The sequence below is a fragment of the Megalobrama amblycephala genome, unplaced genomic scaffold, assembly GCF_018812025.1.
Source record: "Megalobrama amblycephala isolate DHTTF-2021 unplaced genomic scaffold, ASM1881202v1 scaffold379, whole genome shotgun sequence".
NCBI classification, from domain to species: domain Eukaryota; kingdom Metazoa; phylum Chordata; class Actinopteri; order Cypriniformes; family Xenocyprididae; genus Megalobrama; species Megalobrama amblycephala.
In genome coordinates this window covers 160,078-176,034 of record NW_025953351.1, presented here as the reverse complement: position 1 = coordinate 176,034, position 15,957 = coordinate 160,078, and the positions used below count along the sequence as shown (strand labels likewise).

At 36.6% G+C, this 15,957-nt stretch overlaps 1 protein-coding gene across 6 annotated transcripts; it reads right to left on the bottom strand.

The window, feature by feature from the left end:
- Positions 1-5,652: 5,652 nt before the first annotated feature.
- Positions 5,653-15,648, bottom strand: LOC125261240 (gastrula zinc finger protein XlCGF8.2DB-like). Of its 6 annotated transcripts, none has more exons than XM_048179853.1 (3): positions 15,556-15,648; positions 14,468-14,660; positions 5,653-7,162 (listed from the first exon to the last, which is right to left on the bottom strand). In XM_048179853.1, the coding sequence occupies exons 2-3, from the start codon at positions 14,586-14,588 to the stop codon at positions 6,084-6,086; spliced, it is 1,200 nt and encodes a 399-aa protein (XP_048035810.1). In that variant the 5' UTR covers positions 14,589-14,660; positions 15,556-15,648; the 3' UTR covers positions 5,653-6,083. The 6 variants fall into 6 exon arrangements, with proteins under 6 accessions (XP_048035810.1, XP_048035812.1, XP_048035814.1 ...); XM_048179855.1 differs by lacking the exon at positions 15,556-15,648 and adding an exon at positions 14,287-14,390 and having other exon boundaries at positions 14,468-14,609; XM_048179857.1 differs by lacking the exon at positions 15,556-15,648 and adding an exon at positions 14,321-14,390 and having other exon boundaries at positions 14,468-14,609.
- Between the last annotated feature and the right edge of the window lie 309 nt (positions 15,649-15,957).

Here is a 15,957-nt window from a genome sequence, read left to right as displayed (position 1 = left end):
TTAATACAACTGTGTGACGGGCAGTGTGAATTTAAAGTGGGTAAATGATGATGACAGAATTGTCTTTTTTGGGTGAACTATCTCTAGTAGGCTGTTACGACACATCTGTACCCTTTGCTTCACAGGACATATGTGCTTTCCACTACATATTATTTATCTACTAGTATTGCTAACTGAATTGTGGTGAACTTTACATTAAAGTATCCTAATGTACAATCGTAAGAAAGGCCATATAGGCCATAATTATTGAACAGCCTCTTAGAAACACTATTGAAAACATTGATCAACCTTAGTGAATTTCATTCTTACACATTACTGAAATGAAAAAAGATTTTAGTAGTTGATGAGAGCTAATTTCACTTGAAAAGGAAGCTGTGGCCGCACTTTTAATTTTTATTTATTTTTGTTCATAAAAGGTGCCGTCACGGTGTGTAAAACCACCATAAAGTATATAGTGGTTAATCAATAATGAAAGTGTATTTTTGACACTTGCAGAAGCACAAATGACATTCAGGCTGTTAAACAGGCCTGCAGTAAAAGCTTCAGATCAGACCCTGAACACACTGATTCATATCACACAAAGAATGACTGCGCAAATAAATAAATAGTTCATTATTTCTGAATCTGGATTTATTCAGATTGGGAATCACAGAAACATGAAATAAATGATATTTTGCCTGTAATTATGGCCAATTAATTAATTAAATAATCATTTTCATAATCTTACTGACAGAAAAATAACCCACTTGTGTAATAATTTCAAACAGACTTTGGGCTGAACAACACTGAATTGTGAATTGTTAGCTTTCTGTTGTTGACATTATTAATTTCCATAATCTGAATTTCTGTTTACAGTTTTTTTTTTACAATCGCTATGACGATTTTTCAATTTTTCTAAACTCTAAACACAGTTAGCACAACATCCTTATGTGTAGACTGTACAATTAACACATTTCTTGTTCCTTTGACACAAAATGCATACAGTTAACACAAATTTAAAATTCTTGAACTTCTTTTATACACAAGCTCAATCAAGACCAAAACAATGGATTTTTTCTGCCAAATTTACAAATGCTTTCACACTGTATGTCAGAACAGATAACATCACGTTCTATACCTAACATATAGGCTAAAGTCAAAGTGAACAGCTGTTCATATTGTGAATTGAAACACAAATATATCCCCATTATTTTATTCCATTTCTACTGAGAAACAGCTGATATAATTTATGCGGATACATAAATCACAACTGACTCAGTAGGGTTGCCAACCGTTCCGTATAATACGGAATCGTCCCATATTTAAGGCATCAAAGAAGCCGTATGAAAGGCATACGGAACGCAGTTTGTCCCGTATTCTCAGGCATGCGTTTTAATTTGAGAATTAATCATTCCTTTGTGACAAATTTGACAACATAGCCGTTCGCGGAAGGCTTTAAGACCAAGCAGACTTCTCTGTCGGCTTCACAGCGAGCGGGTCTCGCGGTAACGGCAAATTCCTTTCACTGTTCGCGGTTTGATTTCAGCATTCAGCCACGCAAGAAAACATGCAATCTCCCTGAGGGACGACGTGATCAAAAAGGGAAGTCGTCTTTCACTATTGTTAATGTTGTTAATTAGAGAAAAAAACATGTTACGTTCATTTAAGTAGCCTAACTTGGACCTCATTATTGAAACACAAAATAATAAAGTCTCAAGGACCAAAAGTAGCCCATAATTCTCTACTTCTCATTAATTGAAAAATATTCATTTTTATTTATTCATAAATGGTTGCAACAACATTTAGTTCAAACTTTTAAGTACCATTGTTTAAAAAAATGCTTTATTGGCTGAAATTTTAAAGATGTTCAGTTATTATGCTTTCAAATTTTATGCCATCTATGTAGGCCTATCTTGCTGATTTTTTGTTGTTGTTGTTGTTGTTGTTTATGGTTTATGATTTTGAATAGAGGTTGATGTTTAATATCCGTTGGTGTAGCTATATATATATATATATATATATATATATATAGAAAATGGGTCAAATTCAACAATTTGAACATGGAGCCACATTATATGGGACTGAAACATATAGGGCCTAGAAACGTTTATTAAGAATGAGAATATAGACTGATATTGAGATATCTTTAATACTTTTAGAATTACAGGCACACAAACTTTGGAAAAAATACTATTTATGGCACTCAGACAGGAATGTCCAATTGTGTTGATAGAAAAAAAAGAGATACATTTATAGTTTCAACATTATTTGTTCTTCAGAAAAAATGTGTACCAATTTTCACTATTGGAGGTGCATTGAGATCCCTTTCTCTGGAAATTAACCATATTGGGACTTAAAAATTAAGAAAATTTTTAGGGAGAATTATAATCTAAAAGGATATCTGTAATATTGCTGATTGCTGACAATGAAATAAAACATTCAGTACAGAGTTGTAGAAGACAACCTTATCTTTGGGAATATTGTAGCAATCAGTATAACATCCATTTCTGGGCTAAACACAGTCTGAATGAAACAACTATACAAAGTTCCTTTTGAAAGGGACGGTGAGCGCATCAAAGGACTCCGTTGCCAATACGTCCAGGTAAGGTTATACAATACAGTCATTACTGTACATACTATACATAGTGTGTTTTACAGTAAACTACTCTATAAACCTGGAGTACAGTAGGACATACAGTAGGTATACAGCAAAGCATTTAGACACACTGTGTCTGATTACTTTCAGAGAGTCATGGAGTTGGAGGCCAATCAAGTCCCACATGAAATTATCTATCTACAAATGAAATACTTCTGCACATAACTGCAGGAGGCTGGGTGAAACAATCGTGTGGTGTTTTTGATATACAAAGCCAGAATTTCTTTGAATGTGTGGAGAAAGACAGGTGAGTGACTCAACTATTTGTTCTTAGATTTGTGATCTTTAAGCTTTAGTGTATGCAAAAATGTAGTGTGTTGTAAATGGTGGTGACTGTGCAGGTGATGGTGGTCTGTCTTTTATTTGAGAAGGAGTCTGTGACTGGCAGCCAAAGGAAGACCTTCTCCACTGGTTTCAAGACCTCTATCATGGCATTAACGTTGTGGGGTGATGGGCATCTCCAAATTGGAAAATGGTATCTGTTTCTAAATGTGTATGTGAGGCAGTTTAATGGAAAGGCATGTCTCTCTTGAAGGTGAAAGCGTTGAAGGATTGTGGCAGTTGTGTTGAGACACCTCATTCTGAAATTGTGACTATAGGGGAGATTACTGGTACTTAATTAAAGGTTAATCATCTGTGTCCAAAGTACCATGTAATGGACAAGGTAAACTGACACATTAATGAATCACTGCAGCCAATGTGACACTTTCTGTAAGACGGCTAAAATCAATTCTGTGTTCAATTGAGGTGAACTGAAAAATTTAGTTGGATTATGGCCATTTCCTAGAGCTTTTAGGTCTGTCACAGAACTTCAATGATGACACTGATTTACTGGTATCGCAAGCAGTGGCGGCTGGTGGGTTTTAAAATAGGGGAGACACTAAATTGTAAAGAGATTTTTGATTGTTTTGCTTAACTGCTTGGCTACATACCACGTCACTTTAATTAAAATATGTGTGTTTTGTCACTTTAGACAATAAATGAAGCGAATGACATTACACATAAAAGAGCCTGTTTTTCTGTTTAGTGAAGTGTTACTTTATCTAAATATAAAGTAATTAATTTAATAAAACATTGTTTAAATGTAGTGCGTTTAAATGTGACATGTAAAAAGAGAAAAAGTTTACAATGTGAATTTGTAGTTTTGGGAAAATTGAAATTTCAGAAAAGATAAAGTATATTTTTGTTGATATTTTCTACATGCCGGGGGAGAAGGGGTTCTGGATGTCAGAATCTGCCAAAAGACTGATCTAAATATTTAATATCCATACAGTGTATCGCAAGTGTTCATAGCCAATTTGTGTATCCATGGCGCTTTTTCGTTTTTCTGAATATCTGCATTGGTTTCTATAGCAATGACGTTGCGTTTTTAAGTATATGCCAAAAACAACAACAACAACCGCAACATGGAGGGGTTTGCAATTTCATGTGATTTTTGGCCGTTCAGACTTGCTAAATCTGATTGGATTTCAATCAGATATGCACAAAAATTTGGATTTGGACTGACAGTCTGAACGAAGCCACAGAGTCTGTGCTAATTCTTGTGCAGTCATCAAGGAAGTAATATGTTATTGTAATGTAGATTCTCATGCATCCAGTTAAATTATTGGCTATGAATACACATCAGCAACAAGCTATGTAGCTACATCAATCTTGAGTTATTTTTTTGTTTTTTTAAATTTGATAGAATGAACATTCTATCTGAGGTCACTGGAATGGGAGTATGTTTGCCAAAAAGCAATAAAGAATCTAGTTATGGACAGAGCAGTAGAGATCTGCACACAGTTGAAATGGCTGTAAGTAAAATAGTCTGTAATGACATGTAATTTTCAAAATGTATGGAGGATATTTGCATAAAATATGTCTGAACTTGGGCGAGTGAGATGGAAATACAAACAGCTTCTGATTTGGATGAATATAAAGTTAATTACTAAACCATTGATTACTAAACCAATATGTACTTATGGAAATAATGCAATTTGATTGTTTAGTTTGTCTCACATCCCATAAGATTACATGGAGAGGGCGGCATTTATAACCTACACTGGGACCAGCCACCTGGCGGGTGAACTAAATGTTTTGGCTTCACTTTTCAAGACTTGTGCAGCACACTTGGTCCAGACTTCTAACATGCATCTGGAAGCATTTGGTGTGGGTTTGCAGTTATCAGAGCATAAACTATAGCTGCTGCTCCCCTTATCTCATTTGCTTGCTCCACCATCTCATTTCACATTCATATGTAAATTGCGCAAACTTATTTCATCCATTAGATCGAAAGAACTGAAAAAGCCCACGCATTTACCCACCCAAATACGAAAAAATTAGTACAGAATTGGTCAAATTACATTGAGTTATTACATGATTCCTAAAGGTGTGTAAAAAGCATTGTTCAATTTGAATTAATTTCATTATAATAATTGTACAGATTGTCACGCCTGCAAAATAGGCATGGTTTAATCTTAATATTGTGGGTTCGGAGATGCTCATGTGAGATTCAATACAGCAATGGAGGAAAGAAGAAAGTAGACATGCAGTGTCCATCATTATTGTCAATAATCAAGGTGGATTGGTCATAGAAATGTGCAGATTGTGAGCGGATAGGCATAGCAGGATAGCGGATAGCAGATTGGATGGGCAGCCGCTGATGATTGCTTTGGAGTTCATTGGGATTGTATGTTGAATTTCACCGCATACGTCACTGAAAAGTGTTTATCTTTCATTATTCATTCTAATATCGTTATCAGATATGCTATTAGATGTATTATTGAGACATTTCTTTGGTTGTACAAGAATAGCAGCAATATTTTGTATATATTACACATTTGTGGCTTTCAGGTTTAGACATGTGAAGTGATAATGACTCCGTGCTTTACGCTATATGGATGCTATCAGAGACTAATTAAGCTTTATTTTATTATTATAGAACCATGATTATCAAGCCAACCATGGTTAGTACACACACACACCCATCATGGATTACACATCAGATCACATCCAGCATATCATGACCCCAGACATTTCTGTTGTATTGTTTATTTTGCACTATGCATCTTTTGTGTTTTATTTGATACAGATTTAGACCTCTTTTGAGAAACTAGTTAATTGTTCATTAGACTAATCAATAATATGAAGTGAACATAATTCTTGATTCTGGCATCTTTACTCTTCTCCTTTTAAAGGGATATTCACCCAAAAATCACTTGCCCTCAAGCTGTTCCAAACCTGTAAGGTTTTCTTTCTTCTGTTGAACACAGAAGATATTTTAGAATATTTAAAGAATGTTGATAACCAAACAGTTGCTTTTGTGTTCAACAGAAGAAACTTGTACAGGTTTGGAGCAACACAAGGGTGAGTAAAGATTTTTGGGTGAATTATAATTGGGCCCAATTAATTTAGTTGCAGAACAGTAAAACTCATTCCACACTGATGGAATATACAAACTGTTCTCTCATACGTGAATACTCATGTGGTACTTAAGGGTTATTTTATACCCAAAACTTTTCCCACAGTGACCACATGTAAATGGCTTCTCTCTAGTGTGAACTCTCATGTGTCTGTTAAGGATTCCTTTTCGGTTGAAACTTTTCCCACATTGTTGGCAGGTGAAAGGCTTCTCTCCAGTGTGAACTCTTATGTGGTCCACAAAGTGTCGTTTTTGATTGAAACCCTTTCCACACTGAGGACATGTGTAGGGTTGCTCCCCAGTGTGAATTCTCATGTGGTATTTTAAGTGTCCTTTTTGAGTGAAACTCTTTCCACACTGAGTACATGTGTATGGTTTCTTTTTAGTGTGAATTCTCATGTGGATTTTAAAGTTTTCATGTTGATCAAAACTCTTTCCACACTGTTTGCAGGTGTAAGGCTTCTCTCTAGTGTGGATTCTAATGTGTCTGTTAAAGCTTTCTTTTTGAGTGAAACTTATTCCACATTCTTGGCAGCTGAAAAGGCTTTCTTCAGAGTGAATTCTCAGATGGTCATTAAGGTTTCCTTTTCGGTTGAAACTTTTTCCACACTGTTGGCAGCTGTAAGGTTTCTCTCCAGTGTGAACTTTAAGATGGACTCTAAGGTTTCCAATTTGAGTGAAACTCTTTCCACACTGTTGGCAGGTGTAAGGCCTCTCTCCAGTGTGAACTCTCATGTGTCTGTTAAGGCTTACTCTTTGAGCAAAAGTTTTTCCACACTGTTGGCAGGTACGACGCTTCTCTGTGTGAATTTTCATGTGGACTTTAAGCTTTTCATGTTGATCGAAACTCGTTTCACTCTGTGGGCAGGTGTAAGGCTTCTCTCCAGTGTGAACTCTCATGTGTCTGTTAAGGCTTACTTTATGAGAGAAACATTTTCCACACTGTTGGCAGGTGAAATAACTTCTACTTCCCATCTTTTGAGCACTTTTTTGTGATGAAGTCTTTTCAATCTGGGAGCAAATAAAAGTTTCTTCCTCGGTTATGAAATCATGATGATTCTTATATTGATCAATCTCTTCCATTTCATTCAGTACTTCACTCTCCTTTTTCAGCTTCATCAGGTCTAAGGCAAAAACAGACAAATGTAAATTAATTCCAGATTAAAGGTTCAAAGCAACACACAAAACATTTAGACATGCAAGACATCAAAACCAACAAGTAGTTCCTATACCCAGAGGCTTTGCACCAGGGGAAAAGGGGACAGAGTGCATAGGGCCCCATATCAATGTCCTGTCCATAACAACATCTTTCGAAATACCTGAGCATATTTGTCCAACATTTGACCCATTAGGTTGCAGCCATAATACATGTCCCTTAGTTCCAATCCCATCCCACCTTCCACAGAAGATCTCACCAACATTGCTACCTGCTCTGACTCATCATCACACCACTGTACTACTGGCAAATTTCCCACCACATTTAAGCAGGACAATCCTCAGTCCTTCAGCAGTTGAAAAGTACAGAACAATCTCTCTTACATTTACATTTATGCATTTTGGCAGACGCTTTTATCCAAATACATTTGTATCTGAGTGTGTGCAATCCCTGGGATCGAACCCCTGACCTTGGCATTGCTAGTGTCATGCTCTAACCACTGAGCTACAGGAAAGCTACAGTTTATGTAAAAAAAAAAAAAAAAAAATAAAAATAAATGAAGGTGCAGTAAGCGATTTCTGAAAAGTGCTGCTGAAAGTAGATTGGACTAAATAGCACAACAAACTTGTAACAATTCAGCAGTAGGGGGTGTGTCCACTAATGATGGAGGACGAGAGAGTGAGCAAGAGGAAGATTTGATGAAAGACTGTAGAAAGAGAGATGGCTGAGAGACATTACAAAAGAAAAAAGCTCAGAAGAGCTCTTTATCACTGGAAAAAGAACTAACAACCAACTCTAGCTTGTATATACTCTTGTGTACTGTATGTTTTTTTTTTGTTCTTTCTTGTCAATGTTCGTTTGTCATCTTCAATTTTATTTTTGGCGAAGCATTATTTTGCTTTGCTTAAGCTATGATAGAGACATCCACTCTTGCATTGCATGTTTGGGGGTGGAGTATTGAAGGTAGGGGTGTGTTTTTTGGGGTTCATGTCAAATATCAACAGTGTTTCTCAGAAATTGCTTACTGCACCTTTAAGGTCAAAAAGATGTGTTCGTAATGGATCGTAATTGTAGACATAATGAATCCCTGATAGAAGAGATTTGTAGATTTACTCTACATCATACCTTTGATGTGTGAGGATATTCATACAAATACTGGGCCTGGAGACTATCAGCAGCCTGGTATCAATCTGGTTTCCGACCGCATCACAGCATAGAGACAGCACTCATAAAGATAATAAATGATATTCGCCTTAACACAGATACAGGTAAATTATCAGTGCTGGTTCTACTCGACCTCAGTGCTGCGTTTGACACTGTCGATCACAACATTCTTCTTGACAGGCTGGAAAACTGGGTTGGGCTTTCTGGGATGGTCCTTAAATGGTCCAGGTCATACTTAGAAGGGAGAGGTTATTATGTGAAGTATCGGTGACCAGAAGTCTGAGTGGACATCCATGACATGCGGAGTCCCTCATGGTTCAATTCTTGCACCCCTCCTGTTCAACCTATATATGCTGCCACTGAGCCAAATAATGAGAAAGAACCAAATTGCGTATCACAGCTATGCAGATGACACCCAGATTTACCTAGCCCTATCACCTAACGACTACAGCCCCATTGACTCCTTGTGCCAATGCATTGATGAAATTAAAAATTGGATGTGCCTAAACTTACTTCAGTTAAACAAAGACAAAACTGAAATCATTGCGTTTGGAAACAAAGGTGAAGTTCTCAAAGTGAACATGTACCTTCACTCTAGGGGTCAAACAACTAAAAATCAAGTCAGGAATCTTGGTGTGATTTTGGAGTCAGACCTGAGTTTCAGTAGCCATGTAAAGACAATAACTAAATCAGCATATTATCATCTCAAAAATATTGCAAGAATTAGATGCTTTGTCTCCAGTCAAGACTTAGAGAAACTTGTTCATGCTTTCATCACCAGCCGGGTGGATTATTGTAATGGGCTCCTCACTGGTCTTCCCAAAAAGACCATAAGACAGCTGCAGCTCGTACAGAACGCTGCTGCCAGGATTCTGAGCAGAACCCGAAAACATGAACACATCACACCAGTCCTCAGGTCCTTGCACTGGCTTCCAGTTGCATTTAGAATTGATTTTAAAGTACTGTTACTTGTCTATAAATCACTCAATGGCCTAGGACCTCAATACTTTGCAGATATGCTCATAGAATATAAACCTAACAGATCACTCAGATCATCAGGATGAAGTCATTTAGAAATACCATAGGTTCACTAAAATCAAGGAGAGTCTGCTTTTAGACGTTACGCCAGCCGCAGCATGGGTGTCATCTGCATAGCTGTGATATGCAATTTGGTTCTTTCTCATTATTTGGCACAGTGGCAGCATATATAGGTTGAACAGGAGGGGTGCAAGTATTGAACCTTGAGGGACTCCGCATGTCATGGATGACCACTCAGACTTATGGTCACCGATACTCACATAATAACCTCTCCCTTCTAAGTATGACCAGAACCATTTAAGGACCATCCCAGAAAGCCCAACCCAGTTTTCCAGCCTGTCAAGAAGTATGTTCTGATCGACAGTGTCAAACGCAGCACTGAGGTCGAGTAGAACCAGCACTGATAATTTACCTGAATCTGTGTTTAGGCAAATATCATTTATTATCTTTATGAGCGCTGTCTCTGTGCTGTGATGTGGTCAGAAACCAGATTGAAAGTTGTCAAATATCCATTCAAGCTTAAGAACTTGTTCAGCTGATTGAAAACAACTTTTTCAATGACCTTGCCTATGAAAGGAACATTTGAGATTGGTCTGTAGTTGCTCAATATGGTGTTATCCAGATTGCTTTTTTTCATGAGGGGCTTAACAACTGCAGTTTTCAGGGATTTTGGAAAAGTCCCAGAGAGAAGTGAGGCATTATACCACTTCTAGGAGATCTGCTTCTAAACAGTTAAACACGCTTTTGAAAAAAGATGTGGGAAGTGTGTCAAGGGCGCAGGTTGATGTTTTAAGGTGCTGTACTGTTTCTTCCAAAACTTTACCATCAATTGCTTCGAAAACAGACATAATAGTTACTTTCTGAGGTTGTGATCTGATCTGTTTTACCCCAGTGCAGCTCAATCAAGGATGTGCTGATCGCCTTTCTGATATTATTAATTTTCTCAGAGAAGAAGGAAGCAAACTCACAGCATTTGCTGTCTGAGAGCATTTCACTGGGAATCTGACTTGGGGGGGTTGTTTAAGTTTCTGTTTATAATATTTGAGAAGAAGGTCTGTCTAGCTTTGCCTAGTTCCAAATTGAAAACATGAAGGTTATTTTTATAGATGTTATAGTGGATTTCAAGTTTTGTCTTTCGCCACATGCGCTCAGCTTTTCTGCATTGTCTGCATATTTTGCACTGCTGTTGAGTTTCTCCACGGTGCTTTTTGTCTTGCCATTCTTCTTCCTGACTTTCACAGGAGCAACGTTATCAATAACATTCTGAACTTTTGAGTTAAAAGAATCAAGGAGAAAATCAACCGAGTCTGCAGATATGCTTGGTGTTAAAGATAGCCTTCATAAACAGTACACTAGTATTCTCATTTAAGCATCGCTTTTTGACCGAGATAGATCTAGCTTCAACAGTCGGAGTGATCAATATATCAAAGAAAATACAGAAATTATCAGATAGTGCTACATCCTTAATGACAATGGATGAAATGTTTAGACTCTTACTAATAATTAAATCTAGTTTATGTCCACGATTGAGTGTGGGTCCATGTACATGCTGAGTCAGATCAAAAGTATTCAAAACTGTTAGGATTTCTTTTGCCATATTGGATTCGGCATTTTCTATGTGGATGTTAATGTCCCCAGTAATAGCAAAACAGTCAAACTCTGAGGAAGTTGATGATAACAGTTCTGTAAAGACATTTTTTTACAGTGTGTTCAGGGGACAGGCAGCTAGCGGATAGTGAGTTGACGTTAGCTGTATGTGACAAAAAATGTTTTGGCCTAAAAACGCGTGACATCGCTTGGAGGACCTTTAAATTGCAGCACACCTCTGGGTCTTTCAAAAGTCTCTCCTCCAGTAAATGTCACTGCTCTTTGTCTTGTATAATTAATAAATGTAACGGCTTCACGAAAAGGCGTTTGTACTGTGATTTTTACAGGTTTGAAGTTAGGACACTAGTGTGGTTGTCCTACAGCTTTTAAGATTTTTTGTCGAGTTAGGGTGCTTCTGTAATACCCGTATCCTATCCATGGTTAAGAAAAGATTATGCACTTAAGAAATGACATTCTGTAATAACGTTTGTCCTAAATGAGGTCCTAACTGAAATTACCATGATAACCCAGGTGGAAAAAAAAGTACATTTCTATAATGTACTTAAAGGGAAAACAGAATTGGGCTGAGCAGAAAGATAAATTTGTATATCATCAGCATAACTTTGGAAATTTAGACCATGACGCCAGAGCCTTTGATTGAATCTGGAAATAAAGCAAAATAACTGAGAAAAATGATAATTATTCCTCAGATGCAATGTCCGTAATTTATAGCAAAAATCTAGCATTAATTTGATCTCAAACAGATTTAAAGAAGTTATTACTCTACCACCTGCATGACATCATTCACCAACGTAGCTGAATGATAATAGTTTCGGGAAACAGTCGCGACTAGCTAGTTGATTTCCTGCTTTAATAACATCAGTTCTGGCCTATTGTAACTCTTTTACGACTTACCCACTAAATCCACTAACTGCCTGCAACTAATTCTAAACTTAGCTGCTCGTGCCCTTACATTTAACCAAAAAAAAAAAAAAAAAAATCACTCCCATCCTACAGCAACTGCATTGGCTCTAGACTTGTGCCGACATTCGGTATTGCGATATATCGCTATAATGAATATGCACGATATTGTTATCGTGGGCATTTCAAAATACTATAAATAATAATATATTATAAAAAAATTATAATTGGTAATAAATTTAAGAATACTTTCCACATCAACCATATAAATTGCACAACACCGCTGTATTCTGCATCAAAAGAACACACGCTCAGATGTAAACAAGCCCAACGTGCATGAGAAGCACATGGTGGAACGAGTGAAGAAGACGCGCTAAATGAAAGTGCACGTTCACTCTCTGACATCAGAGGGCACTGATGGAACAGCAGAAATGCAGCGGTTACCCCGGAAACCCCACAAACAAAGCAGCTGTGCTAATGAAGTTTTTAAAATGCTTCAAACAGCCATTATTTTTTTTGTAATCTCAATGTTGTTCATCACAGCACCAAATAATTAATAGGCTACTTATTTTCAAACTTAAACATTTTTATATTTTAATCTGGACTACAACATGCCCTAATGATTAGAAATGTTCTGATTATTTGTTATTTTTCAGTAAAACTGAGAACATATGGCTTTATTAGTTAACCGTTCATTATTACCAGAGTGACAATGAAAAATACATATAAAGCATTCATTATTCTTAATTAATGTTAATTTCGTAGTTACTGTTTAATAACTTTACTAAAATCAAAAGAACTTTTGAATGGACCTGAGATAGAACTAACAATAATCAGTTGTACTTCTTAACTAACGTTAACAAAAAAATAATACTTTCTGTAACATATGTAGCTATTTCAGCATCCAGCATGACACATCCTCAATTACCCCATCAAATTCGGCCAGAAATCTTAGGAGTAATCCTTGATGACCAACTGACCTTCAAAGACCACTTTGCAAAGACAGCTCGGTCATGCACTATACAACATCAGGAAAATCAAGCCCTTTCTAACAGAACATGCAACTCAACTTCTGGTCCAGGCCCTGGTCATTTCTAGGCTTGATTACTGCAATGCTCTTCTGGTTGGACTGCCATCATGCACAATCAAGCCTCTACAAATGATTCAGAACGCTGGAGCATGTCTCGTCTTCAACGAGCCCAAAAGAGCCCACGTCACGCTTCTCTTTATCTCTCTTCACTGGCTACCACTTGCTGCTCGCATCAAATTCAAGGCGTTGATGCTTGCTTACAGATCTACCACAGGCTCAGCACCCTCCTACTTCCACTCACTCTTACGAGTCTACACTCCTACCAGAAACCTGCGCTCAGTAAAGGAGCGAAGGCTTGTGGTACCATCACAGAGAGGCACGAAATCACTTCTCCAGGGCATTCTCGTTCACTGTTCCTTGCTGGTGGAATGATCTTCCTGCCTTCATCCGGAATGCTGAATACCTGGCAACATTCAAAAGACAGCTGAAAACTCTTCTCTTTCGTGAACACTTAACCTCATCTTAAAAAAAAAAAAAAAAAAAAAAAAACTTCTTATTCCTATCCTTTCACTTCCTCTAATCCCTCTCTATTGTAGCTTATACTCTGAGCACTGCCCAAAACGTGTATTGTGAGCACTTCTTGTGTCTATTTGCCTTCGTCATGACAACTCGCTTGTTGTATTCCTTCACTTGTAAGTCGCTTTGGATAAAGCGTCTGCCAAATGAATAAATGTAAAATGTAAATGCTCAATCTTAGTTAATGCGTTAAATAATGAGACCTTATTGTAAAGTGTTACCTGTTGTTCTTTACAGTATAATTCTTCTGCACTTTAATCTGTTTGAAAATATTTTTTTGTGTACTGTATTATTGTATTTAAACATTCATAGTTTTTTTTTTATTAACAAAAAGAGTTCTTAAACCTGTTATACTATGACAACACTTTTTCCTCCAACTTATTTTCAATAACGTGATAATACTGTATACCGTGATAAAAGCTTCAGCAACAGATCGCAACATGAAAATTTGATACCGTCACATGCCTAATTGGCGCCCTGTTACCAACTGCATTCAGTTTTAAATACTTGTCAAGATTTTGCACTTTTTTACCTCGCAGAATAAATACACACTTATGTCCGCTAATTTTGAGATTATGTTCAGAGAACTTGCTTGCAGTACCTAAGCTCAAACCATCTACTGTTGGTGGTAGGACATTCAGCATTTCAGCTCCTAAGCCTAACTCCCACAATGTCTCCACGCGGTCTCCTCACTCCAGACCTTTAAAACCAATCTCAAAACTCATTTATTTACATTATGTTCTGTTAACTGATTGTATCTTTTGAATTTGAGGTACATGCTTGCTTTGGTATTGTCTTCTATGTATCTACATGATCTGTTTGCCTGTTCATGTTGTTGTATCCTGATTGTATGTTTGTATCTGTCAGTGTTCTTGGGTTCCTGAAAGAAACATGATTATTATCAGATGGACATTTTAAGGATCAAATGACTGAGTTCAGTTTGAGAATGAAACCAACCTGTTTGTTCCTCAGTATCTTCTTGTTTCACTTTGAATGTTTCTTCAATCTTTAAGTCTTCACTCTCCTCTTTAATAAACGTCATCTTTATGTCTTCAAACTCCTCTTTAATAAATGCCATCTTTATAATAGTGTTGTCATGTGGATCTCAGTCGCTTAGCCAGGAATTTTTCCTGTATTTGAACACTCTGTTCTGTTTAAGAAGAGATAATAATTAACAGAGAGAAAAATAAATCCAAACTAATTTTCTGGATGCATCTCAATCAGCTCTAGTTCAGTAGTTCAGCACTGGTACTTCGGTAAAGTTGGTTTTATATTCGCACATTCGGACTTCTGATAAATTCAGACTTTCCAATAAATGTGCAATAAATTAATGTTTGCGAATTTTAAGCAGCGACATGATATTGACAACCAACAATTGTCAACTTACAACATTTTTCACAGTTCGATCAAAATAGGCAAGTATTGTTTTAATGGCATATTTACTTGTGAATGTCCACTGAATGTCCAATGTAGTGTGATTAACAAGGCTATTGAATACGGATGTCCGAATGTGCGAATATAAAACCAACTTTACCCAAGTAGTACTGGTCTGTCAGAGTGAGTTTCAATAGACTTACATAACCTGATCAGATGGCAAAAATCAAATACATAACCAACACTGCAAATCAATGAGAACACAAACTTTACAGAAACTTAATATTTAGGCATTCATGATCTACATTTGTTTTATAATGAGTAATATTAAATGATTAGGGTTTCATTAAAACGTTGGCAGTTTGGTTGTAAAGGTCTCGTTGCATTTGCACTGTTTTCAGCAGTGTACACTTTCTCCATCACTTCTTGTCAGTGACTGAATTCGTGTTTATGATAAAATTATTCACGATAAAGGGCGCGAAATGAGATACACATTTCATGTTACTCGTGTGTGGATCCGTTTTACTCACACAACATGTCCTTAATTAACTTGGATAAAGCATTATAACGCTACATTCAATGGTAAATAAACTAATTTCACATCACTTGTAAGACTAAAAAACACTGAACTGCTTCTATCTACTTAAACTGCTTAAATCCTTAAAACAAACCTTCAGGCGAATCACCACAGGAAGCAGGAACGCGGCGCAGCTTTACGACGTCACATACCCAGACCAAAATAAAAGTCCCGTTCACACGCTACTGTTATTAACACATAGGTGCATAGAAATATAGTAACTATTTTTAACAAATAATCCTTGTATTAAAATTAAATAGTGACAAATGTTTTAAAACAAGTGTACGAGATTGGCATGAATGAACTCAAGAATTGAAACTGTTTTACTAATTAAAAATGTGAACAAATAAAGTTCTTGAGTCTAAAATTAAGTATGAAATGTGTATATATATATATATATATATATATATATATATATATATATATATATAGTACAGTCCAAAAGTTTGGAACCACTAAGATTTTTAATGTTTTTAAAAGAAGTTTCGTCTGCTCA